General features: G+C 43.9%; 1 protein-coding gene across 1 annotated transcript; it reads left to right on the forward strand.

Moving 5' to 3' along the window:
* The first annotated feature begins 3,082 nt into the window (after positions 1-3,082).
* Isoc1 (isochorismatase domain containing 1) lies at positions 3,083-21,641 on the forward strand. The gene is made up of 5 exons (XM_059246059.1): positions 3,083-3,388; positions 13,049-13,168; positions 13,277-13,480; positions 15,284-15,400; positions 21,472-21,641. Exons 1-5 carry the CDS (start codon positions 3,083-3,085, stop codon positions 21,616-21,618), a joined length of 894 nt encoding a protein of 297 aa, XP_059102042.1. The 3' UTR covers positions 21,619-21,641.
* Positions 21,642-22,350: the final 709 nt, after the last annotated feature.

Genomic DNA, 22,350 nt, shown 5'->3' on the forward strand with positions numbered 1-22,350 from the left:
TGCCGGGGCTGCTGGTCGTGCAGTGTTTGTTTATTGGTGGTGCTGTTCATTATCAGCCTGATGGTAATTCATCTTACTCCAAAACCCTACTGCATGAAAACTGGCAAGCAGAACAGTTACTAGGAAGCACTGTTTGTCATTCTGTCTGCTTCTCTCTTGTGACTTCTAATGACACATGGCAAATTATTTCACATTGCCTCATGAGTGACCTAAACTATCTTTATACACTTTAACCTCTGTTCTTCACTTTAGATAATTTCTACTAGTCTTTTACTATGCCAGAGATCATTTTACTGCAACCCATAACCTTACATTCAGACTACCCAGGGGCATTTCATTCTAGACACTGGCTTTTGTTATTTATTTATTTTTTTATGACCATTCTTGTTTCTCACATGTTGCTATCACTTTTCTCACGATCATCCTTTATTGTGGAATAATCCTTTTGTACACTGTGAAGATTTGTCACTCGGATTGGCTTAATAAAAAAAAATGGTTGGTTTGTAGCCAGGCAGGACTTATAGGCGGGACAACCAATCTAGGAGAATGATGGGGAAGAAGAAAGGCAGAGTCAGAGGGGATGCCAGCCAGTTGTTGAGGAAGCAGGACAGGTAGAAAATGAGGTAATAGGCCATGATCCACATGGCAAAGCCATAGATAAGAAATATAGGTTAATTGAAACATAAAGGTTAGCTAGTAACAAGCCTGAGCTATTGGCCGATCATTTATAATTAATATTAAGCTTATGTGTCAACTGGCTGGTGGGACAGAAACTTCGGCCTACAATCCTTTCCTCCAATTTCCTAAATTTGCTCATAACTTTTTAAAGTTTTGCTTTTCAAAGTTTTGCTCTCTTAATTTCATCTGCATTTCTTGAGGTCTATTTCTGTGTACTAGAGGATTTTGATCAGTGTTGCATGCCAACAAATGAAAGGTGGTAGCTGACATAAATAGGGCCACACAAGTCAAATAATGTCACCACTCGGGATGAGTTATAGTCAGAAAGGAATGATGATGGTGGTTTGGTGTGGGCCAGCAGCATTAATATGGATACAAAGTCTTGGGATGTGGGGCACCAGGTTTCACTGACAGAGTAGAGACAGGAGAGAAACAGGACAACATTAAATGATAACCTATGACTGAACTCTGTGAATGCAACGGAATCGCTGTTTGTTTAGCTCTAACAGGGGAAGGCAAATATTTAAGAAGCAGTAAAATTAAAAGTTCTGCCCGTCATGTTCAGTGTGAGATATCTACTCAGTTCCCATCCAAGATGGTCAATAGATACTTTTCCATGAGTTGGAATTCAGGCCTGGGGGCAGGCACGATACCGGTTTAAAGTTGAAGGGGTATGGGTGGTATTTAAAGGCTGGGGTCTGAAGAAGACAGGTAAGCCTTTGCAGATTTAAATAGTTAGATTTAATTATTAAATATTAAGTAATTAAATATTTAAATATTTAAATGGTTCTTAACCTGTGGGTCTCAACCCCATGGAGCCACATATCAGATATCCTGCATATCAGATATTTACATTATGATTCATAACAGTAGCAAAATTACAGTTATGAAGTAACAACGAAAATAATGTTATGGTTGGGGGTCACCACAACATGAGGAACTGTATTAAAGGGTCGCAGCATGAGGAAGGTTAAGGACTACTGGGTTAGTGTTTTCAAGCAGTAAGAGGAACATAGGAAAAGAGCCTAAAACTAAGTCCGAGGGGGAAATATGAAGAGTATGGTATCTAAGAGACCCAGTGGAGATTATGGTTCCAAAGAAAACAGCAATCAGTGCGTCAAGTGTTGATTAATAGGAAAAGCAAGAATCAAGTAGTTAATGTATTAATTCACTGAGGGGGTTGTTTCAGAAGTACATTAACATATTAATCAAGGCCGTACAATCTAATTTCTTGAGTGGCTCAGAATTTGAATTCTGATAAAGTGCTTAACTTTTAATCAGCTATGTTCCCCCAAAGTCTATCTGAGATCAGTGTGAGCATTTCCATAATAATGGTTTTGTCAGTTAGGATGATCGTAGGCTGTGTGTCACTTGAGGGTCCGTTTAGTGGTCCCTATTCACTGGCTCCTTCCAATGTCGTTTATTTACGCTGACTTAGTTACTACTCTAACCTCTAACGATAGGTTATTGGGAATAGTGTATCAGTGAAATGGACGTTCATGTTCTTTTTCCACTATAGTAAGGTACAGCTGACCACTGCTGCACCTCATTCAAGGTGATTGTGCCCAGTAGATACGGTGTTATTTACGTCATTTGATATACTATTGTTACGGAGACTGGATCACTACATTAGGCTGCCAAAAGCTAGGTTCGGCACAATGGATATGAAAACTGATTTCCTTAGGGGGAGAAAAGAAGAAGAAAAGCAAAAGAAAACAAACAAAAACCATCTTATATATTTTATAAATGCACTTTATGTACTTTTTTTAAAAATAAATGGCCTTAAGTTTCCTGAACAAATCGAACCAACAGTTCTAAATCAACAGCTGTAGTCGAGAAATCTTGTCAAAAAAAAAAAAATCAACATTATTTTATAAGGATTACTACCTCAAGTCTAATTTTATGCTTATATTCACCAGCCCTACATCCCCTAGGATCTGAGGTCAAGGATCCTGCTCTCAGGCTTGTGATCTGCGGCGACTTGTAGTGCCCACAACAAGTCGTCACTATCGTGAAGGTGATGATTTCTATCTACCTACTGACACAGGGAAACCTTCCGTTTCAGTAAGTTCCGATTTTGCTCTTCCCTTCCTATTCCAAGCCTTCTCAGAAAACTAGCTGGAGATCCAGAAGGACCTGCTCTCGACCGTAGGTCTGGTCTGGTCCTCCGCGGAGGCCTTGCGACTGCACTCCTGGCTGTACCGGGGCCACCCTAGCTGCAGTCCCAGCGCGCTGCACGCCACAGGTGACCACGGTGGCAGCAGCAGCCGCTGCAGCGGCAGCAGCGGCAGCAGCAGCGGCGGCTGCAGGAGCAGCCCCCGGGGGCGGCGCGGGCGGGGTCTCCGGCGTCCAGGGCCCCGCCCCTCGGCCCGGCGCGCGGAGGCGGCGCGCACGCGCGGGGAACATGGCGGCGGCGGAGCCCTCGGTGGCGGCGCTGGCTGGCGGCGGGGTGGGCGCGGGGCCGCCGTCGGGCGGCGTGCCGGTGCTCTTCTGCTTCTCGGTGTTCGCGCGGCCCGCCTCGGTGCCCCACGGCGCCGGCTACGACGTGCTCATCCAGAAGTTCCTGAGCCTGTATGGCGACCAGCTCGACATGCACCGCAAATTCGTGGTGCAGCTCTTCGCCGAGGAGTGGGGCCAGTACGTGGACCTGCCCAAGGGCTTCGCGGTGAGCGAGCGCTGCAAGCTGCGCCTGGTGCCGCTGCAGATCCAGGTGGGTCCCGCCCCCGCTCGCCTGCCCTCCGGCTCGCCCGCCCGCCGAGCCGGGTCCCCGCCGAGCCGCTCACGCCCCCACGTGTGTGGTCCCCAGCTCCCCAGGGCTTCGTGCGGCAGCCTCCTGCGTTGCCGTGCGGCCGCCGCTGCTCCTATTTTTCACGGGTTGGTGCAGATCGTGGTGGTGGTGGTGGTGGTGGTGGCGGTGGTAGTGGGCTGTTAGCTTTAGGGCTTGTTCCGGGAGTTGTGGTAACCAGTTGCAGAAATGCAAACTTTGCCGCGGCTCTCCTCCTTTCCTTTTCATTTTGGTGACAACCGGATCGCCTCCGTAGGAAGGGAACTGCAGTAGCCTCTTCAATAGCCAGCGTAACGCTAGCTAGTGAATCCCTAGGCTGAGGAAGTTATACCTAAGGATTAGAGTTTGTTAATTTCTGTATTGCTGAAAGCTGTCTTGCAATACGGGACAACCTCTTGTCCTAAGATCGGAGGATTCTCTGACGAATGTCTGCTTTTGAGAGGAAAGGAGGTAACTTAGGCACCACACCATCCATAATTTTTTTTGTTTGTTTTTGTTTTTGTTTTGTTTTGTTTTTTTCTCTACGTGTAGAATTGCTAAGTCTTTTCTCTGGAAGATGAACTGAAATGTGACATTGGAGGTTAGAAGGAATTCTCGTATCCAAGTGCCATTTTGAGAGGCATACCCCTGATTTTCGTTTCTTATCATCTGTAGTCGGAGACAGGCTGGATGGTGCTGCCCCTCCCCCCACACCTAAGGATCCAAAGGGAGTACTTTAACATGATTAAAGTTCGTGTGTTCAGAGGACAGAGTTCATGGGCTAACTGCCAGAGCTGGAGTGGGTGGAGTGATCTGTCCTGCTGCCCAGATGGAGAGCTGCGTTCTTTAATGTCTAAGATTCTCCATTTTTTATCTCTTTAAGAGTTCTAGATGACGGCTGTCTGCAGCCTTCCATCCATCCGTTTAGATTACCGCTGCCAAACATCCAATATGTTTGATGCACTTTTGACAACTCCATTATAAGGCCAGAATCAAAATACCGAGTAGTCTGGAGCTATATTGAAGATACAGACTTCTTTGTCAACCATTTCCTGCTATTGAGAGAGAGGGGGGCGCCTACCTGTGACTGCTGAACTAAACTAGGCTTCCGATTTTTATGTATGCTTTTGCTTTTCTGTGTGCTACAGTAGGAATTTTTATGTTTTGAAAATTTCAAGACGTGATTCAACTTTTAGATTAAAGGGTCTGAAAATCAATTGTGTGTGTGTGTGTGTGAGAGAGAGAGAGACAGAGACAGAGACAAGGACAGAGAGAGAGAGACAGACATTCATCCTGAAAAGGCAATATATAATTCAGGTCACTCAGGCTTTTGGAATAGTTTATGTATAACTGATTTTTTTGGAATGGTGTTTAAAACAATCATTATAACAATAGCAGTATTTTTTTCTAGCCACTAACAAATAGTATGTTTTTTTTCACTAAATAAACTAAGAATTCTTAAGCTTATCATACATAGGTATCTATATTTTGAAGTACTTGCAAATACTTTCATATTCTCACTTTAGTAATTGTGATACCTTCCTTCCATTGTGTGCCTCTCCCAGCATAGTTATAGATAATCTGAAAGAATTGTTTACATACATAGTATGTGACATGTTATACATGCACACATGTGTATTTATGTGTGGGGATGTATTTTCAGAAAAGATACTTCTTTTCATTGCTGCTATATTTTCTGGAACCTATCTGTATAACCCTATTGACTATGGGTGTTTTATGTCCAGAAGAGTTCATTCCACACTAAAGTGGCATCTTTGAGTGCATGGCATGGTGGATACAAGCCTGGATTCAAATTCTTGCTGGAGGTAGTAATGACGTTCATTTCTCTGAGGAGCAGAGCATAGAAAGATAGGAAGGTTAGCAAATTGTCCTGGATTATATGCTCATAATGGCCGAGAGAGCAAAGCATGAACAGATCCTCATCAAAGGTCTGGATATCTGCCATAGCTTGGCTGTTTTCTTTTCGTGGTTGATGGGAACGTTGAGCAGTCTGGAGAGCAAGCCAGACTTGAGCTTCTGTCTGTCCATTTCTCTGGATGCTGTTCCCTGCTGTTTTACAGGGAACACCTGCCACTCGGGCAGACTCAAGGTGGCTTCTGGGGACGTAGGAGTGATGGAGGTGGTTGGCCTCTCTGACTCAGGAGCAGGGACTGCTAGTTCTGTGTGCGGTCCTTTGTGTGGGCAATGACCTTGTGGAAGGGTAGGTGGTTGTGCCACATTGTCCCTGCGGTTGGCAGCAGTTCTTTGGGAACTGATGATCTTGAAGACCTCTGTGGTCAGTACTGGTGTGGTCACTTTTTAGGGATGCCTTTTAAAAAATATCCTGTCAGAGTGACTGAATGTCTGGTTGACAGCTCAGGTAGCTGAAGGCATGGCTCATGTTTCATTCATGGTTTGTGTGCCCGGAGTCTGACAAGTAGGAGACAGAATGTAAAGGAAGGCATCCTGGGGTAGAAGTTTAGGTCTTTTGATGACGATTCACTTGTGCTTTTCCAAAAGGTGTTGTCCAAGTCTGCATGATAGAGACATGGGATGCTGGAGACCCATGTAAAGCCGGGACAGCGTCTCACACTTTGTCCAGGGCAGGAAGAGCCCAAGCAGAGGACAGGAAGAAATGGATGCTTGCAGGGGGATGCAGGCCAGACAGGAGGGAAGGCTTTGGCAGCTTTTGAGAACAGTAGATATGAGCTTCCCTAGGCAGGTTAGTGTGACGTGTTCCTGGGGTGGTTAATTAGGAGAGGATTTCATTCCAGCTTTCATGTTCTGGTAAGATTTTTTTTTTTTTTTTTTGTTATGTGGGTGGAGCACAGGCATTTTACTAGAAGAGAGAGTCAAGTTTGTGATCAGAAAGAAGGAAAATGCAGATATAGAAAGAGGAGGAACTATGGGCTGCTGGTGGCTTCTGGTTGGAAGGTAGAGATCAGGATTGTTAGACCTTTGCTTTATCCTGTTGGGGCATAGCAGGAAAACAGCATGGATAACTTCACACTCAGACCGAGTGAGGAGACTGCAGGGTGTATCTGAGGTGCAGTGTGCTTTAGGGGGACATTGAGAAGAGATGCCTAGATCCTGAATTCGGGGTGTTGCCTCCAGCCTGTTGGTTTGATAGACAGAGGGGCTTGTGGGATATGTGGTCATAAGGTATATGGGCCACTTACAAACTTGGAGTATTGCCAGGTAATACCCAGACATTGTATCTTTTTGTTTCTTGTGAGTAAATTAGCTGCTACCTATAAATAAACTGCATTTGAGAGTGGGAGCTGCATGTGACCTGCATTTGATTTCTTTTCTTTCTTTCTTTTTTTTACATTTGGTTAGTCAAGGAGAATCTTAATGTAGATTTAAATGTCAGTGTGCTCTTGGCTCAGCCCAGCTTCGCTTTCATCCCAGGCTGAGGCACAGTCTCAAGAGATCCCTCAGGTCCTGCCTCTCAGTGGGTAGGCACAGCTGGCCTTCCTTGGGGAGTCAGAGAGCTCAGACTTCATTATAAGTTGCGGGTGTAATATTATACCAGGGACATCAATGCCTGGAGTAGGTACATATGTTCGAAAAGCAAAAGTGAAATATTCCTTTGCCAACTAAATGAACAGACTCAGAATCTGTTTTGCCAAAAATAAATCATGTGATGATGAGCCTTTTGGTGGTGTCTGGAAATGCACTTTATGAATGAGTTTCTTAATTCTGCGCACTGAATTAGTACAGTGATGTTTCTAGAGAGAACTTAATGGTAAATCATCTTTAACCTCATTAGAGAGCTTCCCAGCCTGTGCTGACTCAAATGTTTGTTTTGTAGGATATCATCACAGCTGAAGAAAAATGCTGTTTTTCTTAACTGTGTTAAAGATAAGGAAATTATAATGGAAGATATTAATGATTTGCCTATATTTATGTAACTGAACATAGTGAAGCTGAGATTTGAACTCAGAGTCTAATCCACAGGCCTAGGCTGTGCCTGGAATCAATCCTTGAAGGATGTGTGGGTGGGGTGGGGTGGGGTAGGGAAGCCTCTATTTGAAATGAGTTGATACAGGGTTCTTTACCAAAGCTATGCAGTTGGATTGGAAACAGGACTTCAGTGCTGATAACCTAGATCCCCTTCAGACTCTTACTCAAGTAGATCGTGTTTATCTTGTGACTGTAATAGGTTATCGGTTTTAAAAGAAAAATCACCCCACTTAAAACGTTTCCCATCCCTAAGCATGTACAGATTCCTCCCTGTGGCCCAGGGACTATCATAAGCATTGCTAACCGAGGGCAGGCATTCCTATATTTCTAGAGGCTACAGCCCAAGGGTGTGGGCAGGGATGGTTCCTTCTGAGGGCTTCCTTCTGAGGAAGAGTCTTTTCATGACTTTCTCTACCTCTGGTGAAGACCTCGTCTTATAGATACGATCACTCCAGTCTCTGCTTTCATGGCCAAGGCATTCTTGTTGTATGTGTGTCTGTCTGTCCATCTCCTTTGCATACAGACACCAGTCATCTGTAGTTACTTACCCACCTTACTTCAGTGGGTGACTTTATCTTGTCAAGTTATCTATAGTACTCCAGCTCCATGGAAGGTCATTCTCTAAGGTACTGGGGTTAGGAGTTTCAAGTATGACTTTACAGGGGGTGGGGGACACTATTCAACAGTGTGACACCATATCTTACTTCCATTCCAGGAACTGCTATGTGTCATTAAGCTAGGCCACCCTTTTTTTGTGTTCCTGAGTGGCCTGTGGCCATTTTGTAAAATGATCAGAGTACATGGCCAGGGCAGTATCCCAACTTTTCTGTGAAAAGTTTATAGGTGAGAAATCTGCCACACTGTGGTAGGTCTAAAGGAAGTGGACAAAGATTTTCCACCTAAATTCTGTCTCTCAAACTCTTGTTTGAGGAAGTCGTTGATTAAAATAATCAGTCTTTTATATTTAAATGTGTATGTTCATGTGTAGGTATAGGTGATTCGGTTTTTGCATCTGCACTGATTGGCAAGTGCTACATTTTTGCTTCTGAAGATAATTGGTCGGCCCTGCTTGCATCATGGCAGCATTGGTCATCTTTCAGTTGTAAAATGTATATTTGGGGCCATTGGCAATGGTTTTTGGTACCTACAATTTAGTTTTAATTAAAATTTTTTGACTTAGGGTAGGGAATTCCTGAATTAGAATTGAATTGAATTGTAACAGCATCTTGTTGGACTCTGTGCATTTAGAGATAGGGAGGAGACAGGATTAGGTGGATAACATGGTTAGAATTTCTTGAGTTTTGTTTTTGTTTTTGTTCTTTTTCTGGCTTCGTGGATCTGGAGGTTATTTCTACAGTCACACCTTATCTCCAGCTACCATGTCCCAGGGAAGTCATTATTTTTATTTTAAATAAGGCTTGCATTTTAGAAGAGTTAGATTTATGCTGCAGTTGCTTAGATAGTACAGACTTTGTGGATTCCTCTGCCCAACTCATTCCTCTGTTGTTCATACTGTACTTTCTTGTGGTTCATTTGTTACAACCAGTGGAATAGCATGGTGGATCCTTTTAAACTGCTTTTATTATTTTTAAATTTTTTAGTATATATGTGCATCTCTAGAGTCACAGAACTTATGGAATGAGTCTCTCTCAATATATAAAGGGAATTTGTTGGAATAATTTACAAGCTGTGGTCCAGTTAATCCAACAATGGCTAGCCCTGAATGGAAAGTCCAAGAATTTAATAGTTGCTTAGTCCCATGAGGCTGGGTGTCTCAGCGGGTCTTCTGTATATGTTGGAATCCCGGAGAAGTAGGCTCCAGTGGCAGTGAAGGAATGGACGTGCCGGCGAGGCGAGGGCAAGCAGGCAAAGAAGAAAGAAACCCTTCTTTTTCCCTTATCCTTATATAGGCTTCCAGCAGAAGGTGTGGCCTACACTAAAGGTGTGTCTTCCCGCCTCAAGATCTGGATCAAAAGCTTGGGTCTTCCAGCCTCAAGATCCGCCTCAGAGGTGCGCCCTCTATTTCTGGATTGTAGTTTGCTCCAGATATGGTCAAGTTGACAAGCAAGATTAGCCATCACTGTGGGATATGCTTGTGAGTGCAGGTGCCTTTGGAGTTGAGAAGAGGTGTCAGATCACCTGGATCTTGAGTTACAGGCAGTTGTGAGCTGCCCAGTGCATGCTGGGAACTAAACCTGGTCTTTTAACCAGTAAGCCATCTCTCCAGCCCCTGCACACTGGTTTTTACTAGCTTTTCCTTCTTGTCTTTTCTCTGTTTTGTGTTTCAGGATGAACTTATCCAAGATCTAGTCCAGGAAGCAGTTAAATCCACTTGCCTTGCCTACTCTGTTTCCTCTGTGCTATGACACTTTCCTCGATTTTAATGGTTATGAATGGCTTTGGCAGTATTGAAAAGCTCCAGTCAGATGTTTCGGTGGGGTGTCCTCAGTTTTTCTTAGGGGTAGACTGAGATTGTAGGACTGCGAGGACCCATGAAGGCCATTCTCATGTCAAGTACTCGGACAGTTGGTGTGGCGTTGAGTACATGAGTGAGGATCTTCTAGCTCGTTTGTGTGTCAGGAAGTTACTCTCCTGCCTCCACACTCTACCTCAGGAAGATGTTTGCCAGATGCAGCCACATGCAAGGGTACAGGGAGGACTCACACAATCAGAAACTCCATCTTTACAATAAAACGTCACTATTCACTGTAGCAACTTCTTTTGTTTACTGAAAAGAGTTCTGTGGGGTGGAGATGGCTGTAGGGCCGTTTTTCTTCTGACCTCAGAACATATATTTAGATTTCTGGCTAGGTAAGTATTTATTCAAATATAGCTTAATATTTTGACAAATAATTTAACAAAATAACTTAATATTATTTTGACCATTTTTATCTTGTAGTCCCTCTAAAATAGTGTATTATTTGAAGTACTCTTTTTTTGAAATATTCTTAATATTTAAAATATTCTTAATACTAGAATGACATTTTCCTAATTTAGAACAGTGTGTTACTACCTCACCAGATGCCAGTGGACCTGAGCTTGGCCTGCTTTTCTTGTATTTTGGATCTCTTTTCCAATCTCCTCTGTCAGTTCCTGACACTGCTAATTTGTCTGCCTCCAGCACTCTATTTCTGATTGTTTATATCTCTCTCTAATTTTCTGTGAATCTAGAATGTAGACTACCAGTCTTCTGTGGGACCCACAGTGTCAGACTATGTAGACCCCGTTGGTATGGGAGAGCTGCAGCCCTGATCATGTGTGTGAACTGTTGAGTATGTGTGAACTGTTGAGTGTGTGTGAACTGTGAGTGTGTGTGAACAGTGAGTATGTGTGAACTGTATATGTAAACTGTATGTGTGAACTGTGAGCATGTATGAACTGTGAGTATGTGTGTGAACTGGGAGTGTCTGTGAACAGTGAGTGTATACGAACAGTAAGTATATGTGAACGGTGAGTGAGCATGCCAGGGCTTGACTGTTGGCATACTTACGTACGTATGTGCCAGAGGTGTCCTGTGCAAACTTGTTGGCTAGTGGAACGGCAAGCTTGGCTGAGTTGTGTTAGTGTAATTTCAGAGAGGCCACCTGTAAGTAAATTGTTTCATATCATATACCTTAATCACAGTGGCACTGTGATATTGCTTCTTGTTTAAATTTATGAAAGAGAAACCATAATTTTGAGCATAGTGAACTTAATGTTTACTGGGATTTTAAAATACATGAGTCATTTGTAGTGATTGCTTTTTAAAAATAATATCCTAAATACACACAAAAAACTGGTCTTCCTGGCTTCTATGTAGAGGTCACATTCACTGCTTTGGAGATAACTGAAGTAAAGGCAATGGGCAGGCACTTTGGCTCAGCTGGTAACCAAGGCTGATGACCTGAGGTCTAACCCCAGAGGCCACCTAGGTCTAACCCCAGAGGCCAGGTGGCGGTAGGAGAGAAGAGTCTCCTGGTTGTCACCTGATTTCCTGGTGTAAATCCTGGAGCTTGCGCATACACAGACACACACACATTGAACAAATAAACGTTAAAACAAACAAACATTCAGGTAAAAGGTATCATTGAAAATCAGAGTGAGGGAACAGCCAAAGCACTTGAGCACTTATTTTAATAATAATGCTTTATTGGTAAAGGTAGAGTCTCTCCATAGGGTTAACTGACAGGTGGCTCTCACCGCCTAGTGTAATCTGCTTCTGGATTGCCCGTGGTGAATGAGTGTGCACACTGTAGCCTCAGCCTCAGTGGGAGACTCAAGTACTAGAGTCTCCAGCCTGAACTCGGGCCGAAGCCATCACAGAGCGGTTAGAGTAGCCACAGCTTTGGGCATAATAGATTTATTTCAGAGGCTCCTTTAATCCACGTAGGAATTGTTTCCTCTAGCGTCCACTGCATGCAGGGATGGTAAAGGCCGAGTCTAGAGCTGAGCTGCTGCCCCATGCAATCAAGACACAGACTTCTCCAGGGAATTCTTAATAATTGACATCTGTGGGTGGTTTTAGGGGATGCAAAACAGGATAAGTAGAGGGGGTTTAGTGGGTGACTAGGAAGAGTAATGACATCGGTTTCTTCAGGAGGAACACATTCTTTGCAGAGCTTTCTTTAATTTGCAAAGGTGGAAAGTAATTGGGCTTTTCAGTCTCCGTGAAGTTGAAGTCCTGTATTCAGTGTGAATTTGACAGTTAGAGGCTCCATCACTGGGCCCTGCCTGTTGGAGTCAGATACCTGCAGCAGATGGGAAGGTTGGAAATTTGGTTCCCGGTTTTCCTCTTCATTAGTTTCCCCACTTGTGCTAATGTTTAGGAATTCACCCTCTGGTGTATTCCTTTCCAAGCCAAGGGCAGTTCCCTTGTGTCATTTACTGCTCTCCAGAAGTCTCCCTTGCAAGTGGCAGCTTGGTCTTTTTATCTTGAGAGCAGTGATTGTGTGTTTGCTGTGAATTGATGTGTTTTCTGCTTGTTGTTAGTTTTATGTTTCATAGTCTCCAAATACAGACTGTTTGTTTTTTAAATTGTTACTTTACATGCAGTAGTTTAAAATTTAATTTCTGTGCCTGTCATACCACTACCAGATTTGTATTTTACTATTGTACATATTTTTTTTCTGATTTGAAGATAACATATTCACAATAACACTCAGCAAATGCTTTTAAATACTCTCAAAAATAAAGAATATAAGAAAGATAATATTATATATATAACTACCTGCTAACTTTTTGATATTTTATTTTTCTTTATTTTTTTTTTATATTATTGAAATCCTATTCAAGTGTGCTGTTGTCAGAATTAACATTATATGGTAACTGTTTCTCCTTAGATGGAAGAAATTCTTTGAAACATGTACATATTTTTAATTGACTAAAATGCTTTTTCTCTGAATATATTAAAAAGTCATTTAAACATTCAGATATTGTTAGTATTTGCTTTATTTTCCCCTTCCCTACCAAATAACATTTGGAGAATGTCTTTGTGGGTAACACCTTTTTTTTTTTTTGGTAATTCCTGTAGTATCAGATCTGTTAAGTTTGCTTACTGAGACAGAAAATAGGAACATTTTTCTTCTTACACTGACCTCCACTGAAGTTAAATGTCATTGTAAATACAAATGCTAGATCATTCTTGTCTCCTTTTTTCCTCAGCTTACGACCCTGGGAAATCTCACACCTCCGAGCACTGTGTTTTTCTGCTGTGACATGCAGGAAAGGTTCCGACCAGCCATCAAGTACTTTGGAGACATTATTAGTGTGGGACAGAGACTGGTACGCTTGGGTGTTTTTGTCTGTTCCAATTTGCTGAGACACAACGTGCGTTCATACTGCTACTCAACACATTTTTTGCACTTTTGTTTGGTACCCTTTTTTTTTCAGTTGCAAGGAGCTCGGATATTAGGAATTCCGGTTATCATAACAGAACAGTACCCCAAAGGCCTTGGCAGCACGGTGCAAGAAATCGACCTAACAGGTGTGAAACTGGTTCTTCCGAAGACCAAGTTTTCTATGGTGTTACCTGAAGTTGAAGCAGCCTTAGCCGAGATTCCTGGCGTCCGGAGTGTTGTATTATTTGGAGTAGAAGTAAGTACCCTCTTGGGTTTGGGGCATGTGTGGTCTTGTTTATAGGATGCTAGTAGGTAAGTGGCACTGAGGGGAAATGGCTATCACTTTTTACATGTCCTCCACCCTCATGGCACTGATTTAAATGCTACCTTGAGCGCTCACACCAGCCCTGTGAAGTGTGTATCCTTTGTCTCCCAGGATCACAGATGAGAAAGTAAAGTATAGCGATGTTAGTGCCTTACCCACGGTCAGACACCAGGCAGCTTTTGAATCCAGGCCAGTGATCTTCAGCTGTCTTGAAAACCACCTGCTTCCTGCTTTGGAAGACATTTTCCCCAAAGGCATTATTTTTATTTGTGTATTACTGGACTTCACTGGGGGCCCATTTTCTGCTGTACCCCACCTCACCCCACCCCCAAGGTTATAGTTGATCATCCTTCAGATAGGTTTGTGTCCATGCTCTTATGAAAGAAAGCATACTCATGGATTCCTAGTGCCAATTTCAGTTGATTTATTACATTTTATTTTATTTATTTTTTGAGATACGACCTTGCTGTGTGGTACGGAGTGCACAATGTAACCTAAGCTGGCATCGAACTTGTAGCAATCCTCCTGCATCTGCCTCCTAAGTGCAGAAATTACAGGGCTATGCCTCCATACTCAGCTCATTTCTAACTTTTAAACAACTATTATACTGAAATTGAAAAATTTTCCAACAAAATCATTAATGCAATAGAATAGCATTAATTTAACATGGTTATATTTTGATAATAAGGTTTTATCGTAATAGATTTTCAAAGCAGAAAAATATAATCTTAAATTTAGATGCCCATTAAGTATTTTTTATATTTTTAGTTCAGTCGTGACTGTAGAGAGAAAGCTTGTTTGTGCAAATATGTACTACAAATGCAGTGGCTTCTGCACATATTTTTATTCATCATACTTAACTCTCATGCGCAATGGGAATCTTTTCTGAGCAGTGGAGTGCTTTAGTACTATCTAAAGGAAGTAGTGGCTGGTTGCTCATCAAAGCTTTCTTGTCATGGAAGACAGTCAGTCAGCATTGTGGCAACATTAAAAACATAACTCTCGTTGGTTATGTGGTGTAGTTACTGTGAGAGGGAGTTTTTGCTTTGTGTCCTCTGCTGAGGCAGTGCTACAAGTCAATGCCCATGAAGACGCGGTCTGTACAGTATAGTTGTTGGTAATGGACACTGGGTAAATCCTAGTTTTTGCAAATGAATAAACCGAAGCTAGATACTGCTGATTTACGCTCAAAACTACCTGGCTAGCTGGAGCCTACACTAAATGGGAAAAGGGTCATTTGATTTTCAGTCCTTTCTGTTCTGCCCTAATGTATATTTGTAAAATGTTTTCATGGTTTTTGGCCTGCATTATACATTATTTACCTTCGCCTGTCTTTACTTCTGTGTGACTCCATTTCCCCGGTGCTTTCTCGGTACTGTGACCTCATTCTTTTGAGTTATGTACCTGATGTGAATGTACACATAAGCCCAAATACCAGTGGCCCCACAGCTGAGTGATAATAGTGAGCTTTCTCAAGGCCGCTCCTAGGGCTTAGATGAAAGTCATTAGAAATTGCACAGAATTGTGAGAGTATGTTCAATGTGACCATGAGAAACATTGCTAAAAGCCAGTTCTTGGTCTGTAGAAATGCTGATGTGTTTGGAGCTTGCCTAGCTCAGGAGAGCCAGAACAGTGCTGTTAAATGTTACAGTGGCCTCTTTCATCCTTTTGAACATATATAAAGCACCAACAGTTTCCTGCATTCTTACATGTAATGCTTTGCTTTCCTGCAAGACACACGTATGTATTCAGCAAACTGCCCTGGAGCTGGTTGGCCGAGGCATTGAAGTTCACATCGTTGCAGATGCCACCTCCTCAAGAAGCATGATGGACAGGATGTTTGCTCTTGAGGTACTTGTTTTACTTAAGTTGTTCATTGAGTTTTCTGAAAAATTAGAGTATTGGGTATTTAACAGTCCCTAAAACTTTGCCAAACTTAAGCTTGCTCTCAGCATATCAGGACCATTTCTTTTCCGAGAAACAACTGTACCTACTTTTCCTGTTGCACATTTTCCCCTTGGGATTAGAGTTCTAGAGTTGCCAAAAATCCCTTGATAGTTTTGTGGTCACTCTACTGTAGTGTTCAACATGGACTAGACAGTCCTCAAGTAGCCGGGACTGAATTTTACAGAACTGCACAGTAAAAACAGTTCACAGAGATTCAACGCACACAATATGTAGCCCCAAACTCTGGCAGAATGGATCTAAGCCCGAGTCAGCCTTGGGTAGGTGACTGTAGACATGACCCACATGCTGCGTCCTGGCTGACACGGGAGCTTTGTGCCGTCAGACCGAGTCAGGGACTCAGCCATTCTTTCTCAATGTTGCCTAATAATCATCTGAACTAAGTCCCTTCTGTTCCAGGACTGTTGAGGCTAGCAGGTCATCCTGGGGAAGTTTTACTCCAGAAGATTGTGTGTGTATGTGTGTGTGTGTGTGTCTGTGTGTCCCTCTCATACTTAATTCCAATTCACCAGTAATTTGGAATGTACACGTGGATTTCATTTCTGAATTGTTAAACTACTTATTTTTATTAAGACTGACAAATACCGGGGCTTGCAAGGTGACTCAGAGGGTGAGGGACTTGCTGAAGAAGGCTGGTGACCTGAGTCCAGTTCCCGAATCCCACAGTGAAAGGGGAGAAGTGACTGCTGAATGGTATCCTCTGAGCTCTGCATGCACACCTGACACAGGAGAGGGCATATGTGTGTGTGTGTGTGCACACATGCACATATACACATACACACACACACATTGATAATAAATAAAAACTCAAAGCAATTTTAAAGAAATGCCGGAGGGTTTGTCGTTGTGAGATTATCCAGTACTGTGGGTACAGACTGGCTTGTGCATTGTTCTTTGTTGGGACTATGTCAGCTCTGTAGCCTAGAGTGCCCTCAAGTGTGCAGAAGGAATGGATGGAAGAGGAAAGGCTATGGGGAACAGGTCATAGGTAGTAACAACTGGTTGGCCTCCCTTCTTGGCTTTCCTGTAAAGAATGGAACTCCTGTTGTGATTACAGATAGAAGTCTGCTGTTTATTTATTGCAGTATTTATACTTACTCTTCTTTTTTTAAGTCCTTTCCTGTCTCAAGTCCAATTTGTGTCGCTCCGCTGGTCTTGGGTTTGAGTCCAGCCCTGCCGTGTGGTTGGTTAGCCTATCAGGCCTCATATTCTTAAGAAACTGACTCACCTTTTTCCTGGTAACTATCAGTGCCAGTGGCTCCTCAGCTAGTTGTGGAGTGATGTGTCCACTTTCCCCTCTCGGGGCTGGGATTTTGTTGGTCTGGGGCATACACAGGTCTTGTGTAATTAAAATCGCTGAGATCAAATGTGCATTTGCCCTGTTGTGCCTTGAAAATACTGCTTCCTTATGCTATCACTACTTCCCACTCTTACAGTCTTTCCATCCCTTTTTCCTCAAAGACCCCAGAGCCTTGGGGTGAGGAGCGTGAAACCGTTGTCCGATAGGTAGAAGTTTCTTTGGTTAAACCGCCCCATGCTCATTGAAAATGTTGGGTTTTCTGACTTGTAATAAATGGTGCTGCTTCTCATGCAGCAAAGATCTGTAAGCTCTTCTTCAGCCTTGAGTTCATTCCGATTCACTCTTCAAGCTTCCTCCTAAACCTGAGGCTTTACAGCTCCAGTCAGGTCAGTCTCCTCTCAGCCAGCAACTGTCTTCACGTACCTTCACGTGGAAACTTCGTCGCCATGGTAATGCTCAGACTTGAAAGTATTTCAAAGGAACCAAGTGGTCGAAAGCCGTGCAAACAAAATAAAACCTTGTTCGCTGGGAAGATAGGTCAGGACCTTCCTTCTACATTCATATGAATTTTAATTTTTTCTTCTCTCATACGTTATATCCCGACCAGAGTTTCCCCTCCCTCCATTCTTTCCAGTTCCTCCCCTGCAACTCTCCCAGACCTACTGCTCTTGCTGTTTTCTTTCAGAAAAGAGTAAGGCCTCCCAGGGCTATCAACTGAATGCAGCGTAACAAGTTACAGCAAGACAAGGCGCAAGCACTCATGTCAAGGCTGGATGAGGCAACCCAGTAGGAAGAAAAGGGTCCCCAACAGAAAAAGGCAAAAGAATCAGAGACACCCCCACTCCCACTTTTAGGACCAACGAAAGCCCCAAGCTAAACAAGCACAGAGTGTTTGTAGAAGCCCTAGTGCGGATCCCAGCAGGCTCTGTGGTTGCACTTCAGTCTGTGAGCCACCACGAGTCCTGCTTAGTTGTTTCTGCCAGCCCTGAGACCTTCTAAAAAGGGACATCAAGAGCCTGATTATTTGCATGAACACAGAAGAGTCAGAGTCTGCCTGAGTTAAAAACATCAAGGTCAAAAGTGGGAAAGTGACCACAGCAGGTGAGGTGATGGTGTGCAGTGTCTGCAGGTGAGGTCAGGTGATGGTGTGCAGTGTCTGCAGGTGAGGTGAAGGTGTGCAGTGTCTGCAGGTGAGGTGAGGTGATGATGTGCAGTGTCTGCAGGTGAGGTGAGGTGATGATGTGCAGTGTCTGCAGGTGAGGTGAGGTGATGATGTGCAGTGTCTGCAGGTGAGGTCGGGTGATGATGTGCAGTGTCTGCAGGTGAGGTGAGGTGATGGTGTGCAGTGTCTGGAGGTGAGGTGAGGTGATGCTGTGCAGTGTCTGCAGGTGAGGTGATGCTGTGCAGTGTCTGCAGGTGAGGTCAGGTGATGGTGTGCAGTGTCTGCAGGTGAGGTGAGTTGATGATGTGCAGTGTCTGCAGGTGAGGTGAGGTGATGGTGTGCAGTGTCTACAGGTGAGGTGAGTTGATGATGTGCAGTGTCTGCAGGTGAGGTGAGGTGATGGTGTGTGCAGTGTCTGCAGGTGAGGTGATGGTGTGCAGTGTCTACAAGTGAGGTGAGTTGATGATGTGCAGTGTCTGCAGGTGAGGTCAGGTGATGATGTGCAGTGTCTGCAGATGAGGTGAGGTGATGGTGTACAGTGTCTGCAGGTGAGGTCAGGTGATGATGTGCAGTGTCTGCAGGTGAGGTGAGGTGATGGTGTGCAGTGTCTACAGGTGAGGTGATGATGTGCAGTATCTGCAGGTGAGGTGAGGTGATGATGTGCAGTGTCTGCAGGTGAGGTGAGGTGATGATGTGCAGTGTCTGCAGGTGAGGTGATGTGCAGTGTCTGCAGGTGAGGTGATGTGATGATATGCAGTGTCTGCAGGTGAGGTGATGGTGTGCAGTGTCTACAGGTGAGGTGAGTTGATGTGCAGTGTCTGCAGGTGAGGTGATGTGCAGTGTCTGCAGGTAAGGTGAGGTGATGATGTGCAGTGTCTGCAGGTGAGGTGAGGTGATGATGTGCAGTGTCTGCAGGTGAGGTGATGTGCAGTGTCTACAGGTGAGGTGATGATGTGCAGTGTCTACAAGTGAGGTCAGGTGATGGTTTGCAGTGTCTGTAGGTGAGGTCAGGTGATGGTGTGCAGTGTCTGGAGGTGAGGTCAGGTGATGGTGTGCAGTGTCTGGAGGTGAGGTGATGTGCAGTGTCTACAGGTGAGGTGATGTGCAGTGTCTACAAGTGAGGTCAGGTGATGGTTTGCAGTGTCTGTAGGTGAGGTCAGGTGATGGTGTGCAGTGTCTGGAGGTGAGGTGATGTGCAGTGTCTACAGGTGAGGTGATGTGCAGTGTCTACAAGTGAGGTCAGGTGATGGTTTGCAGTGTCTGTAGGTGAGGTCAGGTGATGGTGTGCAGTGTCTGTAGATGAGGTCAGGTGATGGTGTGCAGTGTCTGCACATGAGGTCAGGTGATGATGTGCAGTGTCTGCAGATGAGGTGAGGTGATGGTGTGCAGTGTCTGCAGGTGAGGTGAAGTGATGGTGTGCAGTGTCTGCAGGTGAGGTGAAGTGATGGTGTGCAGTGTCTGCAGGTGAGGTCAGGTGATGATGTACAGTGCCTTCCAGTTTGTAGGCTGCTCCTCTCTGTTGTATCTTGCTATAGAGATCATGCAGTTTGTCTCTAAAGTTTTTGGGGAAATGCTTTCGTGTTCTGTGAACTAGAAGTTAGCAGCAGCATGGCCAGCTCCTTTTCTTCTTTATTCCCTCAGAGCAGAACTACTTCAGATCATCCTTATTCATATTGCCTGTTAAATTTATTTCACCTGCAAGATGTATGGTTAGTACACAAAAGGCCCGTGGCCTGGACTTTATTCACTGGATGTTTCCTTGTATGTACTGACCATCTTTTGAGCAGTGTCACCTTGAAGTAAATTATTGTTCATAATCGCATAATAAGTTGCTGTACCACCACCTGCCTGATTTTGTCTGACCTCAGAAGAATTGCAGAATGGATGGAGTAAATCTTCTCTTGAACTTGACGCCCCTATAGCTTTTGGTGGTGTTTGGATATGAAGTGCATCAAGGAATCTTCCTTTCTCATTGACCCAGTTGGACTGACTGTGCAGGTGTAAGGAGGAGTCTTCCATAGCCTAATGCCCCATTTTACCTCTGGAGAGAAAGTGGGCTGAGACTAAGCATGATCAGGATGTGGGCAGGAGCACCCAAAGCTGTTGCTATTGTCTGTTCAGCTTCCTCCCAGATTGGGGAGGGCAGGCTCTGTGCACACACCTAGAAGCCTGTTCTAAAAGCTTTGCATTTTCTGTGCCACACCTTCCTTCTCACTTGGGTTCTTTGCTTGGTTATGTTTAAACCCCTAGTCTTGAGGTAAGTGGCACTGTATACCCCAGTGTGACCCAGCTTCCAGCACCACCAAAGATTATTAGGGTAGACAGACAAGACTCGGGTCCATACAGCACAAGAAAAAGCCCTGCCCTATTCCAAGGTTCCTGTAGCAGATGCTTCTTGGGATAGCCATTTGCCCTTTACCCTGGAGTTTGTGACTACTGACTACTACAGAGAGTGAACCTCTGCTGTGGGATTCTCTCCTGGAGCCGGACACCCCCCCCCACTCCCCTACCTCCTTGAGAACAGTCCTGTTGAGGAGCTTTACATAGTTATCGATTTTATAACCTTGTTTAATCATTCAAAAAAGTTTATAATGGCAGAGGAGGTGGTGGTTCCATTATTCCCTGGGGCAGATTCCCAAACCTTACATGAGGCCCTTCACTTCTGCCAATTGTAGCCGGAAGATTTCTCTGGTCCTGCCAAGCCCCCACAGTTCCGTGACCCACTTATAAAATAATCACTCAGAAGCTTATATTAATTATAACTGCTTGGCCATTAGCTCAGGCTTATTACTGACTAGCTCTTACACTTAAATTAACCCATAATTCTTATTTATGTTTAGCCACATGGCTTGGTACCTTTTCTCAGTTCTGCCTTGTCATCTTGCTTCCTCTGTGTCTGGCTGGTGACTCCTGACTCAGCCCTTCCTCTTCCCAGAATTCTCCTCATCTCTGGCCCAGCCTATACTTCCTGTCTGGCTACTGGCCAATCAGCGTTTTATTAAACCAGTGTACAAAAGCATTATCCCACAGCACTCTAATATCAATCTTTAATCAAGAAAATGGCCTGCAGACTTGCCTAGAGACCAGTCTGATGGAAGCAACTTTCTTAATTAAGTTTTCTTCTTCCCAGAAGACCTCAGCTTGAGTGTCAAGTTGACAGAAATTGACTGGCTCAGATGGGGACAAAACTCATACCACTCTCCTCTCTCTTTGTTCATGTTTTACATGATTAGCCTGGTAATCTAGCATCTACAGATCTTGACACCAACTCCCTGTCTCCCTTTATTTATTTCTAAACCATTATTAATATGGAGAAATACCCATGATGGGTTTGTGTTACATCTGGTTTTGAAACCTTTCTCTATCGCTGAATTTATTGCTATGGCTGAGAACCATTGTTATAGATGAGGGCCCTAATTATAGTCCTGGCCCACTTCTGTTGTTTTTAAATACTCTCCATTTTCTTGTTCACTTCTTGCCGTTTCTGTTTTCTAGCGCCTTGCTCGAACCGGGATCATCGTAACCACTAGCGAGGCTGTTCTGCTGCAGCTGGTGGCTGACAAAGACCATCCGAAATTCAAGGAAATTCAGAACCTAATTAAGGCGAGTGCGCCAGAGTCTGGTCTGCTCTCCAAGGTATAGAATACTTGAAGGATTGGGATCGTCGATGAGATGACGGGACTGCAAGCCAGACAAGCTCTTGTCTCTACTAAAACTAAAATGTTAAGTCAATAGCAGCTCCTTCTCTGTAGCTCTTAGTAACTCTTACCTGGCTAGACCATTGGGTACAAGCATTTAGTTACGATGTCAAGGCTTCAGGTGCTGCTTATCTTCTTTGTTTCTTAATGGGCTTCTATTTATTAAGACAAATTACAATGGAGGTGCCTGTTTTGTCTACACCATATACTCCGACCGTATCTTTCCAAAGTGCACCCTCTGGTGAAGTTTTCTTAAATTGTGCACTTTACAGAAAAAAAAAAAAAAAAAAAACCCAAAAAATCACAAAAAAAATCTACCATAATGATTTGAGTTTTCTATTGTCGTGAAACATCCGTTGTAGTGTCAGTGTAGACCCAGTGTTTTCCCTTCACAGGCTGACTGGTGAACGATTCCTGGGTGAGAATTGACACACAGGACTCTGTATTGTCACCTGCTTCTGTCACAGTATGGAATTGTTGACTGAGTGAGGTGCATTGATTTAACCAGAGCAAATTACCTTATATATTGTTGTATCTGTCTTGATTGTCCTGTTTTGCTTATTCCTGGTACCATCTTTGTGGATTTTCTTTCTCTGGCTAGTGGTCTGCACTCATGTTTTTCCACTGAATGTTTTACATCCTCGTTGGTTGTTTTAATTTTGTGAAGAGGTGGGAG

This window comes from Peromyscus eremicus, chromosome 19 (genome assembly GCF_949786415.1).
Source record: "Peromyscus eremicus chromosome 19, PerEre_H2_v1, whole genome shotgun sequence".
Taxonomy (NCBI): Eukaryota; Metazoa; Chordata; class Mammalia; order Rodentia; family Cricetidae; genus Peromyscus; species Peromyscus eremicus.